At 49.9% G+C, this 12,417-nt stretch overlaps 1 protein-coding gene across 1 annotated transcript in view; it reads right to left on the reverse strand.

The window, feature by feature from the left end:
• The window catches only part of CDK9 (cyclin dependent kinase 9), a 100,741-nt gene that overhangs the window by 44,300 nt on the left and 44,024 nt on the right, over positions 1-12,417 (reverse strand). The window contains exons 5-6 of the mRNA XM_069609048.1: positions 8,545-8,711; positions 7,697-7,868 (exon numbers count right to left, since the gene is read on the reverse strand). Coding sequence (XP_069465149.1) covers positions 7,697-7,868; positions 8,545-8,711 — 339 coding nt within the window. The remainder of the gene's footprint in view (positions 1-7,696; positions 7,869-8,544; positions 8,712-12,417) is intronic.

Genomic DNA, 12,417 nt, shown 5'->3' on the forward strand with positions numbered 1-12,417 from the left:
CCGCTTGGCCAGGGCTGTGCAGGGGTTCTTCAAGAGCGCCAGGCCCCCCTACCACACACGATCCAATAGGGGTACCACCATGATGGTCTTCCTTTTGGCCTTAAGCCTCTGGTACAGGAAACGCTCCTTCTTGGTCTCCTCGGGCATAAGCTGTAAAGGGTCAAACTTTGGCGACCATGGAATGGAACGACCCCACCTCAACCGGTGGGGGCACTCGGCTGCAGAGATCCGCCTGCTGCGACGATATCGCCATGGCCGTCCCCATATCCTGGTCCACCTGGGGTGGGGAGGTGCCAGATGTGGAGGCTGAAATGAGGGGTGTCGGATGACACTTCCTCCTCTTAGCCAGAGGCTGGTCAGGGCTCAGACAGCATCCTCTTATCCCTGGTGTGCCAGCCGGCTTTGCCACAGTCACTGTGGAGGCTTCCCGCCTCTAAGGCAGGGACAACTTGGGCACAATAGGGGTTACCTTCATGGGGTTAGCCCATTTCACCTTCGTGAGAGCAGCCGCCATCAGCTCAATCGTCGACGAGGACTTCTCCTGTGCCGCCTGAGTCTTCTAAGGCAGGTCTGCCACCTTTTCCTCAGCCCATGGCTTTTGACGCAGCTGTTTGAGGAGGAGCTAAATCACTGGCTGCCAATGGCGATATTGTTTGCGCCCTGCCTATCGTGGGAACAGCTTGAGCGGCGACCCCGGTGGAGCTGGACTTGCGGTGCTTGGCCTCGTCATGGGCCCCCACGGATGGAGTGCACTCAAAGGATTTAGCAGCCTGCTCCTCTGTCCGGCAGGTCCTGGGTGGGGCATGACCCTGCTCAGGGCACAGTGCAGAGGTCTTGGCGTTCAGCCACACGCCAGTCTGCTGTGTTGATCCTTATAGTTTTATTGGAGAAGCCGAGGCAGATCTCAGCCTCCCTCCTTCTAGTCCAGGTGAAGACCGAGGCATTGGAGGAGTTTGTCCTCTACAAAGACTGGTGCAGGGCCCGAAAAAGGGACATCCTTCCTTTTCCGCCATCAAGGCCGGAGGTGCAGAGTAGGCCTGATGGCCTTCTGGAAACTTTGACGATCCTCGTCGTTGAGGGGTGCTTGAAATTCACAGAGGAGAACAAAAAAGGCTCCAACCACAGATGAATTTAAAGACACTCTCCTAATGTCGGAGTGTCCATATAATTCTATATGAAAACTTGAGGGTAGTGCTTCAAATAGTAAGCCAAATATCCTTTACATGCATTATTAGGTCAACAAGCGTGATAGAAGAAGGTACACATCCCTCATTCAATTTATTGATTTTAGATATTAACCAAAAAATATATAGAAATAAGTAAACAAATAAACATAAGTCCACTAGTTGTAAAAGCAATTTCACAATAGATACTTTCGCTGTTCAATATTCACACAGTTAGTGGGTTAGTATCATCTAGTGGTGTAAGAAAACATTTATGCACAATAAGCGGAAGAAAAACCAGGATATTTTCAGTTTTAACAGCAAGTTGTGTAGTTCTGTGACACAATTCGAATAAATATGCTGGCCAATTATTTGGTCCCCATATGCTAACAAAGGCTAGCTTGTAACTCTGTTTAGAGTTGGATGTCCAACGAGTACAGTTCAATAAATCAGGGAAACTTCAAAGTAGAACCAAATTGGTGTATCCAAAACAATGCTTGTGAAGAATGCACAAAGACCAGGGGAAAATATGGGGAAAATCAAAGGGGAGTAAGCCCGATTTGTTAGTCCACTGATACAGCCAGGTGTTCAAATAGCCCAGCTATATAAGAGGGGACGAAACAATCAAATCAGGGTGTCAAATTGCAAAAGCAGAGGACCAAAACCATCGGCCAAACTGATCCCTGCTGTTGGCAAATTGAGAGAAGAGAACACAGGTTCTTTGACAAATATAGAAACTTTCTGTCGAAAACCGAAAAAACATAGAAGTAGCTCATGGAGCAAAACTCGAGGACTCCCAACACTGAAACGTGCGGCAAAAATCTGAAGATGGCTACCAGAGGAGGGGCTTAGGGAGAGGACTGTCATTGGCTGGGGGCAGTATCACCCAGAGAACAGTGATTGGTTGGAGAAATACAGTTTTCCCTTACCTCACCGCTTCTCGGCCTAGGCGCACCAGCGTTTCAACTAAAGAAACTGCAAAGAATCCCAAAAGCTGTAGCACGCCTGTTCATTAATTTACCTCCCAGAGAACACATCAGCCCTACACTAAAAGTCCTCCATTGGCTCCCGATTGGTCGGCGCACTACCTTTAAAGCCAAGTGCATCACCCACCGGGCCACCAACACCACATGTATGGAATTCCTTCAAGACAAAATCCTGCACTAGCAGCCCCCAAGGAGTCTTAGATCTCGCACAGCATATCGCCTAGTTTTCCCACTTCACAACTCCTCCAGGCTGGGCGGATCCTTGTTCTCCATCCCAGCGCCCATCTGGAACTCCCTACCCCCCACAAATTTGTAATACTGAAAATCACCTGAAATTCTGAAAGGTCCTAAAAACCTGCCCCCCCCCACCCCCCCACCAAATCCTCTTCAACGCCTTCCCACTACCACATTAACATTCCTACCCACCAATTACAGCAAGGATGCACTGCAATAAACCTTACTCCTCCAAAGAAAACGGTAGCTTTGACAAAGGCACGCCACTTGTCCTCACAGTTGTCCTCCCTCTCCCCCAATCGTTCTCATCCCCCACGCGACCACCCCCCCGCCCCTTCCGGGACTCGCCCTCGCTGCTCAGACTTTCACTCCAGAGCAACCACGAATAACCAGACCAAGCCGTCCACATTGGACAAACAAAGAATTCTACGCTGCAGCCGAACTACATTTAAGCATACGGTACGTATACCTTACACCATGTCTGGACACAGGCTGCAGGCATGGCCATCCATCCATCCATCCATCCAATGCAGCTATGGCTAAGCCATTCCGGTCTAGTAGCGCACATAGCCTTCCACACTGAAGCCCCTGACGTACGACGTACGTAAACACCCCTGCTGCCACTAGCATACAGAGACTACCAATGAAAATAAAATTTGGTATAGCTGGGCACACATCAAATCTTCAGCAATAGCACTCCATCCTAAACCACCAACAGCGCCCACTCAGATGCCTGACCTTTGGGATGTTTACTGGAGCCTAGCCAGCCACCTAAGCCGGCGAAAATGCACACAAGCATCTCTTGATCTAAACTCTTAGAACCTCCATCACATTGACTGCGGTCACCAAGGGCGTTCCAATCACAAAGCGCATTAAGGCCACACAAATGGGGAAAGAGCACTATATAAATAACAAATACAATACAGGTGAAAGTGAAACTTTTACCAAGGATTCCCAGCCTGACATGTAATGTTCATGAGCATGTGAATCCGTTGGGCCAGACAGACCACTGAAGGGTAGGGGAAGGGTGCCCGAAGGCAAGTGTTGGAGAGGGGGTGCTGGGGCAGACTGGTCGAAGAAAGGCCTGCCCCTGTATGATTCAGAAGGGACCAGGCAGCCAGTCGCGGCAGCAGGGGGGCGTTAGCATGGAAGTGCGAGAGGGGAAGTGGAGAAAGGTAAGGTCTCGAGTAGCTTCCGGAACTGAAGGGTAGGGAGGCCATTCCAGAGGGAGGCTCCTGCAGAAAGAAAGATCTAACCCCCCCCCCCCCCCCCCTCTGCTTGGAGAAACGTCTGACCTGAAGAGTCAGAGTGGGCGCTAGAGGATCGAATGGACTTAAGCAGGGCCGTATTTAGGGAGAAAGTTGGATGTAGAACGGTGAATCATGCAAAAGGTCTTGAATTTGATCTTTGAAGCCATGGGGAGACAGTGAAGAGATTTCAGAGCTGGAAAGATACAATCCCTGGGCTTGAGGCCAAGGACAAGTTTTGCAGTCCTGTTCTGAATAAGTTGTAAAGGTTAAAGAGTAGAGGCAGGAAGATTTAGAAAGAGGCAGACCCCATTCTGGAGAAGGAAGAATACCTCTGAGGAGGTGCAGCTGATAGTTTGACTTCTTAGAGACGTCAGATGTGAGGAGAGAGGAGGGTGGAGTTGAAGATGACACCAAGGTTCTTAACTTCACAGGAAGGAAGAGGGCACAGAGGGGGCACAGAGGGGAAAGGAGGGAGTGGGTGTTCCAATGAGGAGGATCTCAGTCTTACTGGCAGTAAGGCAGAGGTCACTGGCGGCACACCATCCCTGAACTGCAGCCAGGCAGTCTGGTGTGAGAGAAGAAGCAGAGGTAGCTGAGAGAAGCCAAGTGTCACCCGCATAACATTGAAAATTGGAGCAGAAAGTAGCAATTCGGTCAGCAAGAGCTTGTGTACCGGCTTCTACGGAGCACCTTCTTTGGACCAGTAGGAGGCATCCTACCCTTCTCCGGGGCCTTCTGAAGCAGAGTGGCGAGAGGAGATGTCCACATCCCTGGGGTGAGGGTGGCCTTAGTCAGCGCCACCACAGCCGCTTCACACATGGTGGCAGGGACACTCATGGATTTGCTGTCGTGGTAGTGGACACCACCTTCATGGCTAGGCCCCTTTTCAACAAAAACGTGATGTAGTTACTCAGGTGGACGCAGCAGCCTTCGTCGACAGGGTTGTGATCGCTGACAAAGTGGCCATGGCTGTCCATGGAGGCTGCACAGCCGATTGAGTCGCAGAATTAGAATTAGACGATGGCTTTGCCAATGGGGGCAGAAAAGGCCCCCTGTAGATTTCTACTTTGCTGGTTTGTCAGATGGCAAGCAAAGCTTTGAAGGAGTCAGGGAGCATGCCTTACTCGCCATGGGAGTAGTCGGTGATGGCAACAGTGTCCTCCCCGAGCTGGGATCCGCAGCAGCAGTGAACCCGCAGCAGCAGGGGGTGTGGCGGTTCGGGGGAGGAAAAAAGAATAAATCGGTGGCCTTCTTTTGAACCCCTGAGAGCGGGTCAACCTCAAAGGAGGTGAACCTCTTTTCTGAGGGAGTGCCCTTGTGGGACCAGCCAGTCCTGAGTAAGGCATGACCACACTGCCAGCCTGCTGTAGGGATCCTTTATTTTCTTCTAAAAACGCATTGCATCCCTCATCATCATGGTCCGGATGCAGGCAACAAACATTTATGGTGTTGTTGCTCAACATACAGGTTTCTCAGAGTTTGAGGAGACACCTCTTCTCCTTGGACATGGTGGAAGGCGCGAAGTAGGCCCAAGCCCGGGCCTTCTCATAACTTTGATGGAAGATCCGCGATGTAGGATGATATTTGCTGACAGTGGGTCCCTGATGCCAGTAATAGAACTTTGGTCGAATTATGAAGCAAAATTCAGTCAACAAATTGTCAAAGTTTGCCGAAAAAACTCACTAAGAGAGCAACAAGAGGACTTGAAACACTGAAGTGTGCAGTAAACATCTGAAGATGGACAACAGGGGTGGAGTTTAGGGAGAGGACCGTCATTGCAAGGGGGCGTTATGACCCAGAGTACAGCAATTGGTTAGAGGAGAAATGCAGTTTTCAAGCTAAAGCAAAACGGTTTTCTTTTCACCAAGGATTTCCAGCCAGACGGGTAATATTCACGAGCATGTGAATCCATGCCAGACCCCATGCTGAATAATCATCCTTCCGAAGGGTCTAGGGAAATTCCACCTGCCTCAAGGGCGCCTTTGCTGGAACCCTTGTTGTCGCCGAAAATGCGCAGCAAACACCGGGGGAAATTACCAACAGCATTCCAGCAGAACTGCTTATCTGGTCCCATGGCATAGCCATCTTGACCCTATGGTGCTGCTGGTAGGCACTTTCTTGGTTTCCTTCATCCTTGGGCCTCCTCTTCACCTCCAACTCTTGAGGGTTGCCCATCAAATGAACGTCAGGATCTTCTCATTAAGAGCACTTCGGCACACAGGTAAACACTCTCCCGCCAAAGACAGACACCATTTGCACTTCTGGTCCCCCTTGGTCTCTTGAGGACTTGCCCACCTGAATCTAAACACATGCACTTACTGTTGCTTCTCTTTCGGAAAGGGCTTTTCCATTGACTGGAAGAAACTACTTGCTAGATTGTGTTCTCTTTTACAAAGTCTTCCTGTCCAGCTACAAGACTTGTAAGGAGACAGTGGGCCTGTCCGAGGGGGGTTTGGCAACCAGAGCTGTGTGGAGGACCACCAGTCCTGCAAAGGAGCTGCAAACTTGGAGTGGAAGTACATCCATTCGACGTCAGCTCAGAGTCCTACAAAGAAGAGCCATCGGAATTGCCCCAGGATCGCCTTGTGGCTGACCAGCTCTTTGTTTGGGCTACCGTGCTGCAGACCTCATAGTTCTGAGTGGAGTCGGATCTTCAGCTTGTGCAATAAGACTTCTCTTTAAACGTCATGATCGTACCATCAAGGGGACCACAGATAGGTCAAGTCGGACCACGGCAAGTGAATCCTTTGCATCGCCGTGCCATCGGCGGCCGTCCTAAATTGCTTACCTGCGCCCATTCCTGTTCTGAGAGGTGCCCTCCATCGAGTTAATTTGCATTTCTTCATTGAAAATCCTTGGCACCAGCAATAATCCATGACTTGAGAACTGCTCGAACCTGCAACCCCTGGAAATCAAGGGCCGAGGCCAACGGCAGGAAAAGCAAACTTGAACCTTCTTCATGAGACTTGGCAGGTTGAAGTATCAGAGTATGGGGGGGGGGTGAGTTATAGCGATACTTACCTGCACCCCTAAGTCCCCTTTAAAAGTTTGATGACTTTGATAACCATTTTGAACACTTTGGATTTGCCATAGCTTGTTCACACAAGCACTCCAAAAGTTGGGTTATAGGTTTGTTAAACGTGTCCCCTAACACTTGGAACTGTTCACTGGACCCTATAGACCCTGCCTTCATTTTTTCAAGTTTCATAAACTGTATGGAACTTTGCTGAACTTCTGGGTACAAGGCCCCATACATCTTAGGGATAGACTTCTGAAGCGAAGGTTGATTCTCTGTGGATTTGTAGTGCTAGTACTGATCTATACCTTTCCTTTCAGGGGTTTGATATGCATTTTGCCCTGCACCAGCAATTGTCTATATGCATCTAATTCTAGTGTTGCGTGATAGGATGACCTGGCGGTAGTCATTTTTCACTGTGTTTTTTGACCATAGTATTTTTAAATGTGTTTGTCTTAAGTGTGTTCCTGGACTGCTTTGCTGTGTGCTCATTGGGGACCCCTTACAAGCTTACCACCTCTCTTGAGACTTAGCCTAGACTACTCGTCACTGCTACCTTGAACTGGTTTGGCAACAGCTCCCAGAGTTGTCCCCGTCACAATATAGGTTGGCCTTCTATTCATCTGTCCATCAGGCCAGAGTATAGAAAATTAGTCCACTGCAAAAAATAAAATAAATGGCCATATGATTAACCCCTTGATGTGTCACCTTTGCACAGCGCCCATCTACGTTCATTCGGTATAAACGTTATGTTAATTTGTTTTTTGTACTGCACCCGTCACCACTGTAGAGGTCTTAAAGCGCCGAGTCCGTGGATGAGCGAATTGTGATCCCGCCCAGGGTGTTGATAACCCCACTGTGGTTTGCTGGAGGTGTAGAGGGGAGAAGATAGGGGGAGGGGGAAAGGGGTAATTAGGCAGAGAATAATGGAATCCCAGACAAAACACACATACAGAGCAACAAACGACATACAAAAGAAAAGCAGGCTGTGCAAGAGACGGGCTAAAGAACAATCTCGAGCATTAGGGGCCTGGTACAGGTACATACCCAGTAGGAGCTCTGGAGGCCGGTACCAGAGTGTCACCACACGATTGGTGTAGCGATTTGGCTGACTGTTCTTAGCAAGGCTGAAGGCACGAGCCAAGCCAAAGTCTGCCAGCTTCAGGACTCCATCTCGGGTTATGAGCACATTGGCAGCTTTCATATCCCTGTGCAAGATCTGTAGAGCGTGGAAAAGGTTAACCTCATTTCTCAAAACAAGTCCTTGCAGATTAGGTCATGTACAGAAGCCCATAACATGTTTAAACAGTCACTACTTATTAGGCCCTACTGGCAGTAACATTAGCAGCTGCTGGGAAGCACGGCAGCAGAGCCCAAGAATGACACTACCAAATGCTCACAGTGGAAAGAGACTGGCACTGCACATCAGCAGCTACTGCCCTCTTACCACCCCCAACAGCATTCAACATGTTTAATACCTACAGGGCACAACCGCCCCCAGTGTCTGTGGCACAATGGAAGTGTGTCCACCCACTAACAAGACATACAGATCTCTCATCACTCCCGCCTGCTTCCCTTCTCCCACTCCCATTTCAGACCAGCAGTCCCCACCCTGCCCCAGACTTCCCCGGGACTGCTCTCACCTGGCTCCCAATCACCCTTCGCACCTCAGTTACCCCACAAGCCCCCGAAGTTAACTACTTTGCTTCAGAGGACGGGTGGAGAGCTCTCCATGGCTTTTAAGCCCCCGGCTCTCCACACCGTGCCCAGAGCTCCCCCACCTTGCCTGCTCTCACCTTGCTCCCAATCACCCTCTGCACCACCCCCCACCGCCACCCCTCAGCTTCCCGGCCAGCGGTTCCCGCCATACCCCATAGAATCACCCCAGTGCTCACCTTGTTCCTGTGAATATAGTACAGCCCGTTAAGCAGCATCTGCATCACTTTCTTGATCTCCGAGAGGGTGAATTTGACGTGGGCGTTGCTGAGCAGGCCGGCCAGATCGTGCTCACAGAAATCAAACACCAGGTAAATGCTGCCCTTGTAGCGGTTGTACTGATTAGCTGCAGTGAAGACAAACAAGCATCCAATGTTCTACATGTACAAGTCCATGCCTGGGGAAAAGAATGATAGGGCAGGGTCTAGGCTATGTGGAAGTACATGCTCAGGGAGAAAAACGAGAGGGCAGGGTCTACAACATGTACAAGTCCATGCTTGGGGAGATCAATGAGGGGGTGGGTGTCTGGAACATGTAAGCCTGTGCATGAGAAGACTAAGAAGGAGGGGTCCTGCAGCACGTACACGTCCATAGGCCAGGAGAAGAAAGAAAGGGCAGGCCTTGAAATCTCCAAGGAGCTGGCCAATAATGCTCCTGTCCCCAATCCCCCCCCCACCTCCCCAGGCCCTCTGCACGGCCATGCTTGCTCATTTCAGGACTAAAACCCAGGACATCCTGTTCACCTTCACGTCCTCTTTCTCCTCCCTCTATTCTCTCCTCTACCTCCAGCCCACCTGTGGCCACCTCTTCTCCCTCTCTTCATTTCCTATGTTATCCCCCCCCCGTGCCCCCTGACAAGGTTTCTAGACAAGTCTGAGCTATGAAAGGGTCAAAACAGGTTCTTCCCTATGCTTCCAAAATCATCAAGGACCACATCAACACACTCAATCCTGCCCTGGCTGACTTCTGCAACCACTCCTTCGCCACTGGAGCCTTCCCTCCCCCCCTGAAGCACTCTTGTGCACCCTCTTCTAAAGAAACCCTTAGCCAACCCCTCCAGCGCAGCTAACCATCGCCCGAACTCCATTATTCCTTTCTTGGGCAAACTCCTGGAAAAGCTGGCAATCTCCCGGCTTAATCTTCACACTGAATCTGTTGCTTGTTTCCATGACCATCAGTCTGGCTTCAGAGATGCCAGAAGCACAGAAACTGCTCTCCTAAACATCCGTAAAGACCTGCTCTCCAATTTTGATTTTTTGTCATTTTGTTTAAATATTTGTTCCTTTGTGGCACTTTGAAACATGGCTAGTAGTTGAATAAGCACCTTATGCACAGGAGCTCGGTGAGTAGGCAGGCCCCCTCAGGAGCGCTAGTGTTTGTGTGTGTTTTTTTGTACTAATTTCAGGCCCCAAGGCCTTTCAGGACACCCTGCAGCCCGTGTCCACTTGCTCCCTCTTCCTGCTTTCCCCTTCCCTCCCGCCTCCCGACCCGGCCAGGCCCACTCTGGTTGGTCCACCCACACTTCATCACTGGTCCTCCCAGGGCAGCCCCCTGCGACTAAGGGCCCCAAAGCCAAGGGTGGCTCCAACAGAGGGGGCTCCAGGTGTCATCAGGGGAAGCCAGTGGCCAGCCGTCAACCAGCAACTACAAGGACCTGTAAGGTAGGAGTGGCCTGGGTCAGAATTAGAGCAACTACTCTACCCCAGACTCCGAGCCACTTACCAAACCCAAAAAAAAACTATTGCATTGTATGAGATTTATATTGCACTGATGGGCCTCTCTCCCACTGTGCGGGTCTCTCAAAGCTCAACGGGGGCTCCGTCTCCAAACTGCACTGTGTGGTGCTTGGATTGCGCTGGTGGACGTCTCTCCCCACTGTGCAGCTCTCTCAAACGTAGCAGGGGCCTTGTCCCCGAACGGCACTGTGTGATGTTTAGGTTGCACTGACAGGACTCTCACCCACTATACAGATCTCTCAAATAAACTGACTGCGCTTAGTTCAGAACTCTACCAATCCCGGAAACCCACCACTACCTAACCCAACTAAATCCCATACCAGCAGACCGTTAACACCCTAATCCCGCCCCCCACCGAGAGTGCACCCTTAGGAAACATACCCTACCCACCGACGGAAACAATGAGCCAGAGAACACACCAGCGTATCCAGAGAAGGAAACCGAGGTCACTGCAACCGCACAGCACAGCACAGAGGACCAACTACAATACCACACCCAGACTGGAAAATGGCCCGTACCAGAAAGGGACGCGGAGGAAGAGAACAAGATCGTGCAACAAGAGACGCGAACACACAACACCGACAGAACCCACAAGAAACAGCCACATTGGAAGAAAACACGCCTAAAACAGCCACAACCGGAACAAAAACCACAAGAGAAAAATCCTTATACCCCACACCTTACCTCGCAACAACCATGGTACACCGACACCCCAACACGGAAACCTCAAAACATGCAAAGAATTTCCTGATACACGCGGAAAAAAGGCGGGGGCACTCAACAAGAGAGTGGGAGGGCTCCGACCCCTTACATTACAAGAACAGAGGGGCAACATCGGTTTCCACTACATCCCGCACAATACGGCGAAGTACCAACAACCAGCAACGCCACCTCCCACCCAACAATCAGACCCATTGAAGAAACCACCGCTGATCATCCGAGGAGCATCACAGCAGAAACACCAAGACTAATCAGCCATGTTATCAACCTACTAGACCGCTTCAATGAAGAAGCGGCCGACGCCGTTCTTCATCCTGCCGTCATCAATGCGGAAACTCCATGAACAGACAATTACAAACTCGAACAACAAATAAACTCAAAACAAAATCTCACCCAGAGAATCCACTGTAACTTAAAAAACGCAAGGCCAATGTCCAAACACTCAACGGAAATATAAGAGCTCCTGCCAGAAGGAGGCATAGACATCCTATTTGTAACCGAAACATGGCTAGACAACTACAAGATCACCCTCAACAACTGCCTGAAGACTTCAAATGCATCCAAACAAACAGAAAATCCAAAAGATGGGGGGGGGGGGGGGGGGGGGGACTAGCGATCATCCACAAGGAACAACTGGCCATCGAAATGGAAGATCCACTAAAGATCGATAAATGTGAATCCTTAAAACTACGACTTTCAGCAAACCCCAAAACCCACCTGAAATTCATACGGATATACAGACCACCAACCTACGATGCGACTTTCGTAGACGCTTTCACGGAAGCAATCACCACCCTAGCCATCAAGTACAATCATCTGATCATCCTCGGAGATTTAAACATCTGGTTCGACGAAGAAACCACAACCACACAAAAATCCTTAACCGCCCAACTAGCAGGCATGAACCTACAACAAGTGAAAGGAGCAACCCACTCAGCAGGGCACACACTTGACGCAATCTTCGCCAACAAGGATCTCATCACCACGGCACCCCCCAATTCAAATACTTTGGAGCGACCACCTCATTATTCCGTTCATAATCACAACGGCCGCTCCGACAAAAAAGCAACCCATCATGATGAAAAGAAATTGGAGAACCATAAAAAACTCCAACCTAACCAAGCTCCCAGAACTCAGCAAACCACAAGCATCAACCGTGGAAGAAGCAGACCTAGACAAAAAAGTTGCCCTACTTCATACCTGGATCGCAACAACCCTGGACGACACTGCCAAAGAAAAGCCCTTCACCCCATCACACAAGAAAACTACAGCAAAATGGTTCACCCCACTACTCAAAGCCATGAAAAGGAAAAACCGAAAACTAGAATCAGAATAGAGGAACACCACTGCAAACAAATTGAAATTCCTACAACAGATCCGCGCATATAAAAAGGAAATGCAAAAAGCGAAGAGGAAACATGACAACCGAATCTTCAGAGCACCAAACGCTCAAAAATAACTATTCAAAATTGTAAACGAAATAAAAAACCCACCGGCCTGCAACGGCACGCCAATACCATCGACAAAACTTTGCGAGGACCTCAGAGACCACTTCAAAAACAAAATAACCTCCATCCAACACACCATACAAAACAG

Source organism: Ambystoma mexicanum, chromosome 8 (assembly GCF_040938575.1).
Source record: "Ambystoma mexicanum isolate Mex_15411 chromosome 8, UKY_AmexF1_1, whole genome shotgun sequence".
NCBI lineage: Eukaryota > Metazoa > Chordata > Amphibia > Caudata > Ambystomatidae > Ambystoma > Ambystoma mexicanum.